Below are 18,033 nucleotides of genomic sequence, written 5' to 3'. Positions count from 1 at the left end.
TGTACTGTTGTCAATCTAGACTTTATGCTTTGTCTGGATGATGGATGATGTTTTGTCATCCTCCTGGCGTTTCGACCACCAACAACTCGTTTGATTTATTGGCTAAAAAATTTTTTCAAACCTTAGGGAGGAAATGATAAGTTTTAAGACTTAATTCTATGGAAAAATTGATAGCTTTTCAAATTATAAAGGTAAAATGATATATTTTTTAAGGTTTAATGATAAAAATGATAATTTTACCTTTGTCTTTAATAAAAATTTTTAATAAAAATTAACTCATAGATTAGTAGTTAGGTTTTTTGAATTATCACAAGTGTTATTTTGAGATTGAACTAAAACTTGGGTAGGAAATGTCCTTTGCCCTTTAAATTGTTCTTCAAAGGAGATTCTTCATTTAAAAAAAAAATTAGGTAATTAGTTAAATTAGCTACACCATCACTAACACTTGCAGATTGAAGGTTTGAAAAATGTGGTAGCTATTGTAATGAGTCATGAACTAGTTGCTTTGATGTGTCAAAAATTGAGGTACAACATTCAAGATCTTCGTTGTCACATGCATGTTAATTGGAATAGCACCATGACAAACAAGTTTGCCATGCTTTGGACTCTCCACACCTTCATACTCAATTCCATGTTCACTATATCTTCATATGGTTCCACATTCATTGTATCGTCATACTTAGATTCTTTGATAAGAATTATCAATCATTTTCTCACCCCTAATCAAAAGTTAATATGGAACATTATCCCTATATTCATGTACTCAATACTTAGTGGTTGTCAATAACTCTAAATTGATTAAATATGCAAAATCAAGATTAACATTTGCATTACCTTGTTCCTTTTTCTCTTGTCTGGATCTATCACCACTCTCTTTTAATTACACAGTGGGTGTTGAATTTAAGATTAATTCTCCATTGAGAATGGTATTATTCCTCTTGAATTCACTAAAACTTTGTATAATTGTTGGTGTTTCAAAACCAAATGTGGTGATGATCTACTTTCCATTGAAGTAATTGTTATACAAAGAAGGATCATGTGTGTCATCCTTTTCGATAAGACAATGATACAAGTGACATCATTGTGCTCAATTTTATACGACATCCCATTAATGGAGTATTCAAATTTTTTAGTGACTTGAATGCAATTATGTTTGTGGTTTATATGTAGATGGGAGTTTAATAACTCTACCAATCCTTGGTATGTCATTTCTTGTTAGATTGGTATCATTTTTACTTCCTCTAACATATGTCATCTTAGACGATTCCACCTAATTAAAGAGATTATTCAATATGGAAATGTGCAAATTAGTAAGGTAGACACAAAAGACAACTTGGTTAACCTATTAACTAAGCCTTTGTTGCAAATAGAAACAGATAGACATGCAATGTCTTTTGGTATTAAACTAATGATTGATTAACTATAGTACAACTGAGAGATTGTTAGAATAGATATTCTTAAGCCAAATGTCATACCTATGTAATTGAAATTAATTTTTATTAATAAAATGACTTTTCTTTGTCATTATTATTTTTCGTTATAGATTATAGGAATGTTCGTAGTTAGATTGAATCGTAAATAGGGAATTAGTGCATGTTAACCGATCGTAAAAATCTAGTAATTCTAGAAATATTCATAGTTTCGATATTATCCTAACCGAGGGCACAAGTAATATGGTAAAAACTATCATTATGTTAAATGACTTCATTGAAAGGTGGTGACAGATCTTATGTGTCAAAGTTGTTTATTGACAGTTTAATGCAACACATAAGTGTTTATTATGTAAACATATCTACCAAACTAACCTTTCAAGAAGATTTTATATGGATGGTTTACTAATATTTGTGAAACACATCCTCTAACAAATAATGGTACATGTGATCAATTGGCTTAAGATTACTGAAGCGTCTTATATAAAGATCGATATAATTTGACATAAACCTAATATAGTCATTGAGAATTATTATTAGAATAATGGTTATTGACCATTTTGTGAGATATAAAAAGGATAAGATTCATCACTCTCAAATATGAGAATTGGTGTCTTTGATATGTTACTAATGCATATCAACAACCACTTAAATATATGACTATTGTAGGATTAAGTTGTTGCTCAATCCAATACCGTCCAATTGTTGATATAGATGTCAATCAATATATATTGATGACTCTCTAATGTAGAAATTAATTTTGTGCTTCAATCTCAAAAAGATATTATTTGATGAAAGAGTCGAATTGTATGGTAATTGTATTATTGATAAGTAAAAATCAATCACTTACACTTCGTTGGTTGGTTAGGTGGCTATGATGTCTAATTAGAGATCAATCTTAGCCTATGTTTGGATGACTAATGAATTATCTATTTAATATAAATTCATTTATTACCAAAATGACAAAGATCTTACGAGTCACACACAAAAGGGGTATATTTCAATTATAAAGGTTATGGATTATGCGAAGTGAAAAATACCCAATATCTATAATCACGATTTCAAGTTCCATAGAACAATTGGACTTAAATATGACTATGTCTACTTGAAGGACCAAAATGTAATAACTATGAAATAAGTGGGCCGAAATAAAATAATAAAGTGTTGACTTTATCCAATTTGGATAAATGACCATGTATGGTAGGTATAAGAGCATTCATTATTATAGGTTGACCTCATCCGATAATCTTATCATATATCAAAAAATTTAGATAATCACGAATTTTAAGTGATATCGTGATATGATACAATTTTTGTGAATGTCCATACATGTCTTGTACTTAACCGTTACTCATGTTTTATATAAGCAAATCAAATTTCAACTTTTCGAGACTTTTGTTATTTTTCTTGTAACACCACATACCCATCTCGTTCACTAAGAGTCCTAGCAAACTTTAAAGCCATCCATAACCTCCATTGCCTTAGGTGCTTCTTGTAGATACCTTGGTGCTATTAGGAACAATTCACAAGCCCTTGCACAATAAAGATGAGTGAGTCACCAACAAGAGTAAGTGACTTTGAAACCCCGTATGGTTGATTTTTATATTCATATAACATGAATGTATTATGAGTTTTATAAACGAATTATGATGGATTTTAGTTAAAACTGTATAATGTAATTAAATTTTTTATAGTTATTTCACTATGTCTCTATGTTTTTAATTTCATAAACCGAATAGGTCATGAGTGGGTCATGCACCTCTCACATGACCACCTCCCATCTCTACTAATAAAGATAAGAGCATGGTACTCTCAAATTGAAGATCTAGGATCCTAGCGTACAAACCCTAACTTATGTAGCAAACTTATCGCTACCCATAATAGTGTTGACATCTAATATAAAAACATAACTCATACTAGGGCGGTGTCAACCATTAGTGTCCAGAGACTAACTCATATCGATCAGTGTCATACAAACTATAATTTATATATCAATAACATCAGGCAATGAATGTGCAAATTGTAACTCACGTCATTGTGATGTCACCCTATAATGTGCAAACAATATTTTACATCATGACTCATCTCTTGATATGTAAAACATAACTCACATCGGGTAAGCTAAGACGTCGACATTTGACGTATAAATGATTACTTACATCATGTAAGCATCGTCTCCTGATATGTAGATCCTAAATTTTGAGTCAATAAAGACATCAACGTTTGACATATAGATAATTTCTTACTCCATAGAAGTGCTAATTTGTGACATGTGAAACATAACTTATATGAGAATATAATGAGAGCAACATTTTGATTGTTCTACCCATCTATTAATAAATAAAACTGTTAAACATAGTCTTTGCAATATTATACATTAAATTGTGGCAGATTCTAAGTCAATATTTAGAAATGTAAAATAACGAGCTTCAATCATGTAAATGCTCATAAGATGGCTTGGGGGTCATTATTTTACTTTAATCATGTAAATGTTCCTATGATGACTTGAACTAAGAGATGACAATGGGTCATCATGCTCTGTCGAGACCCACATTTATTTTCTACCCAACCTAGCCCACTACTCTCTTTACTTGAACTTCAAAATATAGATTCTTGTTGTATTGAATGTTTACTTTGATGTATTAACACATACATCATTATACTGTAACAAAATCCAAAATTTATTTTAGGAAACAAAGGCCTCCAAACTGGTTGTGATGACATTACATTGGTCTACTATCACTCACCATAAACTCAACTACCTTTAGTTTCAAATTCATATGATTGTAAAAATAAGACCTAAGGACTATTTCCCACCCAAGTTTTAATGTCAAGACAAATACATATGAGTTTAAAAACCTAAAATCCCACCTATACTATAACTTTTGTTAAAATTTTTTGTTAGACATAAAAGTAAAATCGTTATTTTATTGATAATATTAAAAAAAATATAAAATTCAATATTTTCCTCTTTCAAAATTTTAAAAACTAACAACTTCATTTATGTCTAAAATTTTCCCCCATAAACCTAGGGTTTATATTCTCTCTCTCCAACCATTGACGACAATGTTTTTGTCTAAAGATATACCGACCAACATGTCTTCATCTCTCACGTAAATGTCTTTTTGTCTAAGACGTCTTTTTGTCAATTCCAAAAATCAACATGTCTTCGTTGATTTGTCGATTCCAAAAGAATTGACAAAGACTTGTCAATTTAAACAAATCCACATGTCTCTGTTGGTTTGTTTAAAATCAATGAAAACGTGTTATGCATTGAAAAGGGTGAGACATGAAGACACATTGGCCAATGTGCCCTCAAACAAAAGTATCATCGTTGATGACTGAAGCAAAGAAGAATATAAACCCTATACTTGGAAAAAGGAGAAAGTACTACTTTTAAAAATTAGAAAACTTTAAGTAAGAATAACATTGTTAACTTGTAAAACTTTAACGGGAAAAATGTTAGATTTTAGATTTTTTAAATATTATTAGTAAAATGATAATTTTACCTTTGCATCTAGTAGAAAATTTTAACAAAAATTAAATTATAAATTAGATTTTGAGTTTTTCAAATCTCGTGATATGTATTTGTCTTAGTATTAAAACTTAGATGAGAAATAGTCCTTTTTCGTTATGCAAATGCAAAAGAAGCAGCTTTTATGCCCAATCTCAAAGGAATTTCTTCTGCCCATCTCAAACTGGGAAAGTCAACCATGTACACACTTTACACCCTGAAAATTATCTCTCAAGATGCTCAGAAACAAGAAAAATTACAAAAATAATGTCGCCCAGTTAAAAATTCCCATTTTTAGCTCTGAAACGAGTTGCAGGTTATCAAATAAAACTAATCACTACTACATTAATGTAAATTCAGGATAAACCATCACATAATACAACACAATAATACGGAAATGGCTGGAGGTGTGAGACACTTTCCACAAACACAATTGGATAAAATGAAATCATAAGCATCAACTTAAACCTCTCCCGTAAAAAGAAAAAAATATCAGTTCCAAAACCCATCTTGCACTCACATCCGGCCATGAAAAAAGATCAATATCTCCTCCTAGGACTCCTTGAGCGATGTGTCCGTGCAGATCTGTGAAACTTTTTGCAGGTAAGAACAATGTTCCAAAAATGGTAATAAAAGTTTGTAAAACTAATACAGTTTAATCCATGGTCACTTAGAAAAGGACTATTTCCCCTTTTAAATCAGTCTACACCAAGACCTCTCAATAAAACGTAGTACTGGCCGACATAACAGTTTTTATTTAGACATACGTTGCGCCTGTTAAAACTATCATATTCTTTTACATTTTATACATTTAATACTAAAGGGAGGAGCGTCCCTTAATGTAATTACAAGTAGACCTCTTGCCTATGCATACGGAAGATTATATCTACATTTCCTGAAAAGAAGAGAACAACAACAAACCTCATATTCTTTCTTTTGAAGGGTCCAGTGCTAGGTCCATTGCTGAAAGCCCAGTCGACATTAACAGTCTGCGTGAGAAGTTCAGTTCCATTCATTGCAGTTATAGCATTTTGAGCTTCCTCGAAATTCTCATATTCAATCAGTGCATATCCCTAATAAATCAAAGTATCATGTTAGATTACATTAAAGAAAAAATAACATAAACATTCAAAAAAATAATTAATTAGTTAATGGTATTGTTAAATACTCAACAAAAATTAACTGTGAAAACATAACAAATAAATTATAACTTGGAAAAACATTATGAAATGAGACATCGGTTTAGATGTAGCCAGGACTAATCCAAACCCTAATTCCCGTTCCCATTCATAGTCAGACTGATCTACATCAATCACTTTATTGATAATTCTCATATGTCTTATGTCATAAGTGGAATGGAGTAAACATAACCAATTGTGGTTCTAATTAAAGTGGTGTTCGAGATTTAATCCAGTATAGAAAACCGAATCCGTATCTGTTACGTCAAATTTACACTGAATAAAAATATTAAAAGCAATGCAAATATACCAAAAGAAACTAGCTTTAAAAGCACACAAACATGACAGATTATAAAAACTATGAACCAAAAAGAGTGTAATTATTGTAAAAACCTCCAATAGAAACTAATCTTGTGAACATCACTTGCAACAACTCTGAGCATAAAGAAGAATGTAATGACTAATGATACATCTACAATTTTGGGAATCAAGGGCAAAAGGAATTACCTTCACAAAACCAGTACGGCGATCAAGATTTAAATGCAAGTTTTTGATCTCCCCAAACTCACCAAAAGCATTTTGCAAATCATCCTCCTGTGCCTCCTCATGTACCCCAGTCACCAAAATGATCCATCCTTCAATGGCTGCACATTATTTAAAAAAAAAGCGACATGAAATAACTAGTAAAACCAAAAAACAGTAATACTGAAAACTCTTTTAAGGGTTGTACACAATCGTTTCCATCAGGAAATGTTCATACACGATGCATCTTGAAAATTTAACTAAAGAAGTACGAAAGTTAAATTAAACAATAAGACCCAGGTGATACAATCTATAGGCTGGATTTAACAAAATAAAAGTCAAAGTTTAGGAAAACTTCCAAAAAGATCATGTTCATTTTCGTATAAGGATATTTAATAGTTTCCACACCTAAGAATTATCCACTAGCTCTTGAACTCCTTGCACACATGGCAACATCGGAGTACAAATCGAAGTGAAATTCAAAAAGTATGCAATCACTTAATAACCCATTAATGCTAAATCCCAACAATCAGCCTTGAATGGTCCATCCATACCTCCTCGACCACAAGTTTCGCATGCAAAAAACTAACAGAATAGCGGTTCAACAAAATTTAAACTACGTAGGTTGATGTGAAACTCACCACGACTCTAGAGAAATTCAATGATTTTATTCCCAATTTCTACCATAAACCTCAAACACAAATAAATAAACAAGCTAAACTAGACCCAACCCTACCCCGAAAAAAAAAAAAAAACTAAAGTAAGACAGGTACATCACCAAAATTCTAAACCACAAGGGATTGAGAGAAAACAACAAAAAAATATAAGAGATTTTATAGCCAACTCTACAATTTCAACTAAAACAAACCCTAATTTCAACTAAAACAAACCCTAAAATGCGCAAGCGTCTGTTACACTCACATCGTTGGGGGCCGGGCCCACCATCCGAGCCAAGGGAGTCAAAGTTACGATCAGCGAGGCGGATATGACGTTCGGAATCGGCTTCTTCAAGGAATCCGCGGCCTTTGGTCTTCTTAGGGGCGGCACCGGTGATGGCAGACTTGAGCTTGGGCTGAGGGGCGGCAGCACGAGGAGAAGAGGAAGCGTCGAGGTCGACGGCGCCGTCCTCGTCCATCAAGTCATCGTCTTCAAAGTCCAACGCGTCCACTTCCGTGTTAGCCATTTATGTTTTGCCAATTTAGGGATTTCCTGAGTCGTTTCTCTCAGTAGAAGACGAAGCGCGTTCGCTTTTTTGTGTTGTGTTTGGTAACTTTCTTTGTCATTAAAGGGCCGTTGGAATTAGATTTAGGCTTCTACTTTAGGCCCAAATTTGATACGACCCATTAATCAATGGACCTATGAGATTGATTTTGGACTTCAATTAATGGGCTCCGGCCCATCTGTCATTCCATTTCCTCATTCCTCTACTGTTTTCGATTGAAGAAATGAAGCTGATATCCATTTCCGATCCGACGCCTTATTCGGGTTGGTTCTTCGTCGTGATCGGCTCCGTGTCCTTCCTCGGCTTCCTCTTTGCCACAATCATATCCAAACTTCTTCCTCCCTTCGATAATCCAATTCTATCGGCCATCCAAAACGACAGGTAATAAATGTCGTTTCTCTTTATTTGTGGAAAAAATATTAATTAGTATTCGAAAGAGAGAATTTTGTCTTGGATTCTACCAACTGATTCTCATGATTTCTTTGTGCTGTTTTGAGTTTTTAAAACCGTAAAATCTAGCCTGTTTGTTGGGTGTTATTAGAAGCATTTTGAATAGTTTGATATTGTTTGAAACAGAGATGTGAATTCTAGTTTTTATGATTACATAATTTCATATGATTTTTTTCTGTTGGCCAGAGATATTAGGTTGCTGAGAAATAAAATAATATGAAGTGTTATGGGAAGGTGGTGGTTTTCTTGAGATATTTTGTGTGTTTCACGTTGTTTCGGGTGTGTGAATATTTTGATCCTTGAAAGCTGCTTCGGAACTTATTATATCATCGAAGAAATTCTTTTGTTGTATTAATCACAGCAGAATGGTGTGTTGTTTGATGATTTTTAGTTGTATCAAAGAGGATATCTTGTTCTCTTTAGATGGGAAAATTTGAGTTAGTGAATCTTCTATGAATATGCAATGAGATTGATCTAAGACTAAGCTGTTTGTTTCAATGTTGATCAACAAAATTTTGAAAAATTATCAACTGTGGCATGTGGTCTTGGCTTCCTTCCTTTTCTTTTTTATATGCTTTTGTTTATGTACCAAAAGGTCTTGGATGGGGATCCCTTTTAGAACTAGAAATTGCCTAAGGAATTTCAATGTAAATCATGAGTGTATTTTGTGCTTCTATTTCTAGTGGTGTGATTCTGAACAATATGATAGTGAAAGATGAAATGTTTGTATAAGGAACAACACCAGTGACTTATACTTGTTTCAATGGAAAGATACTGCTCAAAGGTTTTCCCTTAAAAAGTCTGTTTTTATCTGTTTGGATTTTTTATCTTTTGTAAGTAATTATGCTTATTCAAACAATATATGTACTTGTGAGAAAACCTGGGTCTGGGAAACAAGAAAGAGAACCATTTTGGAGTTGTCCAAGAGAACAAAACGTTTACGAGTTAGCAAATGTGCTTGCTGTCAGTCTGATATAATTTCAAAGTTTTCATTTATTCGGTTTGTGGCTATCTCAAAGTGAACTGTTAAAAAGTTTTCACCTGCCACTAATATGTTTTGTTTGTTTTTCAACATTTTGAGTTTTAATCATGGATTTGAAAGGACTTCTATTTTGTTGGATATCCGCAATTAACTATAATGACATTTTGAAAATCCAGTTGATTTTATTCCCCTTCTCTCTCTCTCTCTCTCTCGTTTTATGTTCTTCCTTTTTCTTAATCTGATGTCCATCACATGATTTTCCTCTCTTGTAACAGGTATTACTGCTTTTTGGTGCCCTTGACACTTCCTATGATTGTAGTAGCTGTATATTTCCATTGGCTTAGCATGAAATTGTTCAAACATGCTTGACAAACTAGGCGAGCATCTAATATCAACATATGGAGCAGAGAATCAAAGGAAACCCAGTCATGTTGCAGTAAGTGGGTAAATTTTTTAACATCATTAGTTGAAGTTATTGTAAATAAGACTTACGAAAACTAGAGTCGGAATAGATACAAGTATTTGGTTCCTGAATATTATTTCTACTTTTGGGTATGCTACAACCTTATGTTTTTGACTGACTAAACCATTTCTGATGACACATGTAAAATCCAAATCTTTTGAGATAAAACTTTCTTATTTTTGGGGGATTATGCTATGAATATGTAAACTAAACAATCCCTATTCTCTTCAATTTGAACTTCCCATTGGATTTGAAGTAATCAATTGCTTATCACTCGATACATGCCCACTCTGAGTATATGGGTGAGGGGTCATATTGTTGAGTATGTAGATCTTTTAATGACATGAAGTAATCAATTGCTCATCACTCAATACAAGCCCACTTTTGAGTATATGGCTGAGGGGTCATATTGTCGAGTATATAGATCTTTTAATGACATTATGAAGGCCAAGGTGTTTGATCCTTCTTTTGCTTTTAATAAGAGCTCAATCGAACTCTCACCTCATCGGTTCAAAAACAAAGCTAAGAGAAAAAGACTTCCATGCCTAGGAGATGAAAAGAACTACCATCAGCATCAACGCTTATAATTATCTCTACTTTTTTGCTTTGCCCCTAACATGTGGAGACGAAAGTGCGGTTAACAAAAAAGTTTACGAAAAACACACATGAATAAGATATATTTGTCTTTATAATATCATCAAAGCATCTATATACTTTGACAATGTAATCCTTTGATCCTACGTCCATCACTCTCATGTTTGGATTCAATTAAGTAAATTTTTAATTTAATAAATATATCATCATACAATCATTCATCGTTTTGATCATTCTAGTATTATTAATAAACATGATATAAGAAAATTTTCATCTAAAATATTAGAAGATCAAACGTATAATAAACTATAATTTTGTAAAAAAATTTATTTAACTTCGATTATGTATAAACATTCTTTAACACCTTTATTATGTTTAAAATCCTTTTAATGTTGAGCGTATAAAAGTTATATTTACTTAAAAAATGAAAAAACTATACGGCATGTTAAACCATTTAATCATCCACAAATATCACATTATTATTTAAACTAATACGATATCAAGATTATAAAATTTGTTGAAAAAACAATGATTTTATAATAAAATCACAAATTTAAAATTAAAATTGACATAATGATTTTTTCTTATTTTATTTCGAGTTAAAATGTGAGGTATTCTAAATGAGAGTGTGTTGATATGATTAAGGTTTGGTGGCCAAATTGAATTAAATTATTTAACTGGAAAACATAAAATTAAGGTTATATTATAAAAACGTTAGCGCGAAACACTGCCTTAAAAGTCGGGGAGTTTTATTTAATTTATTTTTTAAAGCTTTTTTCTTATAAATTTTTTGTCTGAAACAAAACCCTAGGGTTTTGAATAATCATCTTCCAGCGGTTGTTTCTTGTTCTTCTTTAATTGGTGAATTCAAACAACTTTGGGCTCACTTTCAGGCTTCTCTTAATTTCCCAGAATTCAATTTTGGGGAAAATTTCTCATGCCAGTAAAGGTTTGATTTTTAGTTTCTTAATTGCTTATGAATCTAGCTGCTTGTTAAAATGCCGGAGAGAATCTATGAAAAATTAGTTCTTTCGTTTTATGCAGAAGGGTGCCCGAAAATGGATGCAAGATTAGCAAATACATGGAGATTAAGTGTGAATGAGAAGAAATTTATAGAGTCTGCATTGCTTTCTGGTATTAGAGTTGATGGCCGCAACCTTTACGAGTTTCGTAAACTCTCCATCAAGTTTGGCAGGCAAGTTTTCCTATGTAATTATCTAGATTTCGTTTTTTTTTTTTTTATATAGTTGTGTTGAAAATAGTAAGTGTATAGTGAAATGCTGTATGTTTATGGAGTTTATTTTATATTAATTTGACGTTGAATGTTACAAATATGAAGTTATGCATTACCCGTGTTGTGGTTTTCTAGAGACTGTTGATTCTGGCAGTGGTACGGTTTGGTTGGGTTTTCATATGAACTTTTCTTGGGCTTAAATATGCATCGCTGCAACTAAACTTTGTTTAATGAAGCCTTAGCAGATCATGTAAAACCTTAATTTTGGCTCCCATATGCTTACCTGTACTGTAGTTGTCAATGCCAATGCATTGAATTTTTTTATTGTTAACCATGTGCACTTGTGCAGTAGCTCAGAGAGCTTAAGCTAATAGATATCTTATTGTGATAGTTGTTACTTGCAATGTTGTTTTACTGGCTTGTCAATAGATATCGAAATGCTTAATGCATTTTGTTTTTGGTTTTACGGTTGATGTTGTGATGAATGTGCAGAGAAGATGGCTCAGCAGAAGTGCAGCTAGGACATACTCATGTAATGGGTTTTGTGACTGGTCAATTGGTTCAACCTTATCAGGACCGACCAAATGAAGGGTCACTTTCAATCTTCACTGAGTTCTCTCCAATGGCTGATCCCTCATTCGAGCCAGGTCGCCCTGGAGAATCTGCAGTTGAGTTGGGACGAATAATAGATCGTGGTTTAAGGTGATAATGATGAACTTTTTCCGTAAAATCTATATTGAAAGGAAAATTGACTTGACTTACATAATTTTTTGGTTTCCAATATAATTTTTAAAATTTTTAGTTGTTTAGATAATCTAATAGTTTGAATGTCTGAAGAAATATACATGTTTTCCTATGATGTTCAAATTTCTTCTGAGAGTTTTATGATATATACTTGCTTATAAACTTGAACACTACACAATCTTCATGCGACATATCTCTTCTAAAGTGTAAATTAAAAATACTCTTTTATGAGTTCGGCAATTGTTAAGACAAAGCAAATCTATTGAAGCGTGGGGGAAATCATGATGCAGCATCTTAGAAAGAAGGGGATTGTATGTGAAACAAGTCTTTCCCTTTATAGGAAAACATGGTTAACATAGTTTTACCATTAGGTTCTGCATATAGATGACATATTTGAAGGTTTATATGATTTTGCAGGGAAAGCAGGGCAGTTGATACAGAATCACTCTGTGTTCTAGCTGGGAAGCTAGTATGGGCTATCCGTATTGATCTCCACATTCTAGATAATGGGGGGTAAGCTGCTGTGCATATATATATATATATATATACACGCACACATAATTGTTTGTCAAAGTGATATTTAATGTTTTTTAATTTGATTGATTTATCCTTGTGGACTGGAAACAGAAATTTAGTTGATGCTGCCAATATTGCTGCTTTGGCTGCCCTCTTGACATTCCGAAGGCCTGAATGTTCACTAGGAGGGGAGAATGGCCAGGAAGTGATAATACATCCACCTGAGGTTAGCTCTAGAACCTGCGGTTAAAACTATAGTGCATTAGTGCCTGTTCAACAACTTTATTATGCTTTGTAACTTCTAAGTAACAATTTAGTGAGCTCTCTGACCCCCATATTGAATGTTTCTATAGCCACTCTTTGAGAGATAATTATCTGAATAATATATATTTGCCTTGACACTATGCCTTAAAAATGAGTTTCAGGGATTAATGGGGAATATAATGTGGTAAGATGTTTTAGAAATCTAAACCAAGTTATATTGCTGTAACCTTTCAGTAAAGTAGAATAAAATAAGGTAAAACTGATGAAGAGCACCAATTATCTTTTTGGTAGTTCCTCCCTTCCTAAACTAGCCATTTAAAGTTTTGAACCATCCTTTGATAGACTTATGAAATTGGAAATACTGCTGTTTTAATTGTCTACATGTATGCTACATCTTGTTCCTGGCTACAAGAGGTTATCTATTTAACAGCCTTTGACCATGTATTATGTCACATGTTTATGAGTGTTAACATATTTGCAGGAAAGAGAACCACTGGCCTTGATAGTACATCATCTTCCTGTGGCAGTTACTTTTGGATTTTTCAGTAGTGAGAGCATCATGGTACGAAAATCTTGTCCTATAAAACTTTCCTGTAATCTTTAAAAATGCATATTTTTGTAGAGGTAAAGTTCATTACTCTTACTCTAATTCTAATGTGGTAATGTCATGTAGGTAATAGATCCAACTCATCATGAAGAAGCTGTTATGACAGGAAGAATGACAGCTACACTTTCTGCAAATGGAGATGTTTGTGCTATTCAGAAACCTGGAGGAGAGGGGGTCCTGCAAAGTGCTGTCATGCAATGTTTGCGGATTGCTTCCCGGACAGCTAGTGATATAACAAAGAAGATAAATGACGCTGTGAGTTCCCAGTGCTTTTGATTGGGAATAAATTATTTGTGTACACCATGTTGACTTTATGTAATGATGTTTCCAGAAACTAAGGATTGCATGTTTGAAACCTTTGCTTTTAAGTAGTTCAGGTCCTTCAGGAAACCACAGAGACTGGTTTTACTCTTGTGGCTGTTATATTTATTTTTATTCTTTCTCCTGTTGGCTTACAAATAGTAGCATCTTGTCCACCAGGTTTTTCATTCTAAAACTTGACCAAATATTTCAACAAGAAATTGATGTAGGTTGAAGCATACAACACGGAAAGAGCATTACGTAAGATCAAGCGACACCCTACTTCTGTTGCTCTAGATGGTAGTGCTAACTTGAAAGTAAAACATGAGGGATCTATCGGTCATAAAGGTGCAATTGAGTTGTCCAAAAACCATATTGAAAACTCAAGACTTGTATCTGAGCAAAGTACCAGTCAAAGTAATGATAATGATAGCGGAACCGAATCATCTGGACTAGGTGGAAATAACGGGAGAAATGATGGCACTAGAAATTTTGCTGGGGAGCCTGTGAGTTGGTATGGTGCTTTCCTTTCTAACTTCTAAATGTGTTTGTATCTGATTTTAGGCATACAACTTCTATATAAAAATTTGGCTTTCTGCACAAAAGGAAGACTTCACAAAGGCCTGATTTTCTATTTCTTGTTTTAATTTATTGAATTTGTTTTGCTTTTTAACTTATATATTCTGACTTTCTCTCCTTAGGGATCCCTACTCAAAGGGCGTTGATCTGGACTTGCTGAAAGCATCTCTAGCTTCACATGGTACTCATCTTTTTCTAATACTCTTTACTAGCATAAACCACAACATTTTTCTCTGGCTTTCTTTTGTAGATTTATATTTTTCTGATTTGAAACTTTTTCCTTTGAAGTTTAAAGTTGCATGTCATTGAGTTTATAAGGTTGCCCCTTAGTGGACTTAGGTGGTGGGATTTGAAGGAAAGTGGATAGTTAATGTTGTAGGACTGGAAATAAAGGCAGGCAGAATAGCATATGCGTGAATGTCATGCATAATTATCATTTACACGCACAAGCATACAAACTTTTATGTCTGCATATTTCATTGATATAAATGCATGCGCTCAAGAAAATTGGACATGTGAACACATCCTCATTCTTTTGGGCAGAGGTGACACCAGTTTAATTGAGTGAATTTATTTTATGATTCTAAGGATTTACATACTGACGAGTGTTAAGCATAAACTATGCAGGAACAGTAACGCTCAAGAAGAAGCAACAAGACTTAGTAGGTAAGAAAAAGCCTAGTGAAGTCAAGCCGGAGGAACCACCCGAAGACATTAATCCAGCTTCTTCAGTTGTTGATGCTACTGGAACTGGAACCCAGAAGGATGGAAATAAGACTTTGAAAGATGCTGTGAAGCCCAAAAACAAGAGAAAAAAGAGGGCATCCTCTGCTGCTGATGCAAGTTAGATGAATTTTGGCTGATAGGATCATTAGAAATGTTTCTCCCTGCATGTATGTTAATCATTTTTTTTAATATATATATTTAGTTGTGTAATTTCCATAGAATTTTTTAAATTGATCATCAAATTTTCGGTCAATTTTCAAAAAAATTTCGTCAAAAGTATGGCATAGATGACCTTGTGTTAATCATTGGTCAGGATAACCAAAACTAGATATATCCACTGTTGTAGCATATCAATTTTGTGTTATCTTAATGAAATTGTAAAGGGATGGTGCATTACCCCCATTTTCCGTGAGGATTAATAGTATACCTCTTGTTTTGACTGGTTCTTAATTATTTGATTGTATTAGGTTGACATTGTTCATTTGGAATGGACAACTTTTACAAGATCCCTATGCAGTTTCTTTGTGGATGCTCTCAGTTTCTGGGGGACAACTGAAGTCGAGATTTGATACATGTTCAACTTCAGATGAAATTGAAGGATAAATTATTAGTCAGAATATATAGAAAAGAAACCAAAATGAAGCTTCACTTTTGGCAGTTGGCACCGAAAGCTTCTTGTGCTAATCTCTTAATGACTTTTTTTTTTTATGGATGAAATAGATCAAGCTGTTGCTGTTCTCATATTGGATTGCAAGAGCTGTTGATGTTACTTCGTATCAGGCTGTTTTGAAGTAGAGTTCGAGAAAGTTTTCATTTAAATGATAGAATCAAAGCATTTTCTTATCTGGAACTTTTTTTTTTTCAGTCTAAGAAGTTCCTGGTGGATTGATTCATGTAATGTTGTTCCTCATTAGTGTTATACAAGACTTGCCAGATGGTTTATTGATTCTCAACAGGAAACGGATTGTTGATCTTTTGACTTGCATCAAGTGATCAGTTCATGGAAATCACGTCAGGACAAGATTTTGGATATGCTTTGCCCCACAGTGTTTTTTTTTAAATATATTTGGAGACAGGACAAAGCATCTATCATTTGCCTGAAAGAGCAGTCTGTTAGTGGAGGGTGAATTTTCTTCTATCCAATGTGAATTAAACATTTGGAAGTGACTGAAAAGACTATTGGAATTTATGAATACGAGGATTCCATGCAAGCAAGAATGAGTTGAATCCATCTCGACAGACCCACAAGCACAAATTTTTCTTCATTTTGCAAGCAGAGCAACCCGCGAAAATTCGTCAGAAACTGTAAGTCAGGCTTCCCAGCAAGCAACTAGCATATGATGTAAGTATAGACAATGTGAAAACACGTAGATAGAAATTATGCATTAGTTTTGTTTTGTACTAGTTCCCTACACCTGAGAGTCTAGGTCTCTCTTAGCGAATAGATATCCTGGATCATAGAAGATATTCCATTAATTGATTCCCTCTCTATGTCGTCTGTCTACAATAGAAAGTAAAAATGATTATGTTTATACATAACCAGGGCGTAAATGACTTTTTCATTCTTTTTACATGATCATGGGTTAGAATAACTATTGTTACATGTCTGATCTTTCGATATATGAGTAAAATTGCTTTTATATCGTATCTATTAATACTGTTAAAATGATCAAAATAATAAGACAAAACTCTCAAACCTAACAATTTCTTTAAAAGAGTGTTTAGTTTAGGTAATATTTTATTATCAAAATAGAGAGATTATCTTAAAGATAGATTACTTAAAAAATTACTGGACATAAATGAGTACTATGTTTGATAAAATTTGGTAGATATAAATAATTATTGTGTTTAGTTAAAGGTAATAAAAGATTACTAGTAAATTATTTTATTTAAATGCCCTTGAATATAATTATTTTTAAATATTTTTTATACTATTTATAATATTAATTAAAAATAAATTTATTTTTGTCTCAAAAAATTAATAAATAATAATATAATTATAATAAAATCAAGATTACTGAGGTAATCTTTTAATACCTAAGGTGAAAGTAGTAATCAGATTATCACTTATATTATCTATCACGTCAACATTGGTAATAAAAGATTACTATAATATTTTATTACTTACAAATCAAATAAGGTAATAAAATATAGATTACTAAGATAATATTTATATCCTGAAACCAAATGACCCTTAAATGTTTCTCATTGAAGCACGTTCTCCTCATGTTGGAGGAGCATTTTCCCAGAGGTATTAACATCATAATTATAGACATAAACTTTCAAATAATAGGTCAAATTACGATAAAAAACCATTTTGTATCAAACTTTTAGTTTACATTTATTTTGCAACACCGTAATGGATATCAAGATTTATTATTGATCCTCAATGTCATTTTAACCTATTTTATGCAAGACTTTGAATTATATACATAAATTAATGATGAGAAATTTTATCAGTAATTTGGCTAGAAAGAGGGCCTCCCGTCAAACATGCTAGCATGCCATCAATTTTTTTTTGTGTAATGCTCCCCTAAATGTCTAACAAAAGGCAAACAAATTTTCCTAAATTGTTGACGTAGGTAGAATATCTCTTTTGAGACCCTTCACGAAAGCATCCTAAGGTGGACCATAAACAATCATTCTCTCAAACACATATAGACAGAGCCTAGATAAGACATACACTTTGATGAGATCAAAACTTACGA

At 32.8% G+C, this 18,033-nt stretch overlaps 2 protein-coding genes and 1 long non-coding RNA gene across 4 annotated transcripts; 2 read left to right on the top strand and 1 right to left on the bottom strand.

Moving 5' to 3' along the window:
* Positions 1-5,261: 5,261 nt before the first annotated feature.
* On the bottom strand, positions 5,262-7,907 carry LOC123226098 (RNA-binding protein Y14-like). The gene is made up of 4 exons (XM_044650575.1): positions 7,566-7,907; positions 6,630-6,766; positions 5,866-6,017; positions 5,262-5,529 (listed from the first exon to the last, which is right to left on the bottom strand). The coding sequence occupies exons 1-4, from the start codon at positions 7,825-7,827 to the stop codon at positions 5,484-5,486; spliced, it is 597 nt and encodes a 198-aa protein (XP_044506510.1). The 5' UTR covers positions 7,828-7,907; the 3' UTR covers positions 5,262-5,483.
* A 50-nt stretch (positions 7,908-7,957) lies between these two features.
* Positions 7,958-10,039, top strand: LOC123226099. Its single transcript, XR_006504273.1, has 2 exons — positions 7,958-8,247; positions 9,574-10,039. It is a non-coding gene; the product is annotated as an uncharacterized LOC123226099 (long non-coding RNA).
* Positions 10,040-10,930: 891 nt separating this feature from the next.
* On the top strand, positions 10,931-16,285 carry LOC123224740 (exosome complex component RRP45A-like). 2 transcript variants are annotated; one of them, XM_044648440.1, is made up of 11 exons: positions 10,931-11,304; positions 11,400-11,550; positions 12,082-12,291; positions 12,751-12,846; positions 12,961-13,075; positions 13,595-13,675; positions 13,787-13,975; positions 14,251-14,534; positions 14,722-14,780; positions 15,227-15,492; positions 15,793-16,285. In XM_044648440.1, exons 2-10 carry the CDS (start codon positions 11,414-11,416, stop codon positions 15,445-15,447), a joined length of 1,392 nt encoding a protein of 463 aa, XP_044504375.1. In that variant the 5' UTR covers positions 10,931-11,304; positions 11,400-11,413; the 3' UTR covers positions 15,448-15,492; positions 15,793-16,285. The 2 variants fall into 2 exon arrangements, with proteins under 2 accessions (XP_044504375.1, XP_044504374.1); XM_044648439.1 differs by lacking the exon at positions 15,793-16,285 and having other exon boundaries at positions 15,227-15,749.
* Positions 16,286-18,033: the final 1,748 nt, after the last annotated feature.

This window comes from Mangifera indica, chromosome 9, assembly GCF_011075055.1.
Source record: "Mangifera indica cultivar Alphonso chromosome 9, CATAS_Mindica_2.1, whole genome shotgun sequence".
NCBI classification, from domain to species: domain Eukaryota; kingdom Viridiplantae; phylum Streptophyta; class Magnoliopsida; order Sapindales; family Anacardiaceae; genus Mangifera; species Mangifera indica.
This window is presented reverse-complemented; position numbering and strand designations above follow the sequence as displayed.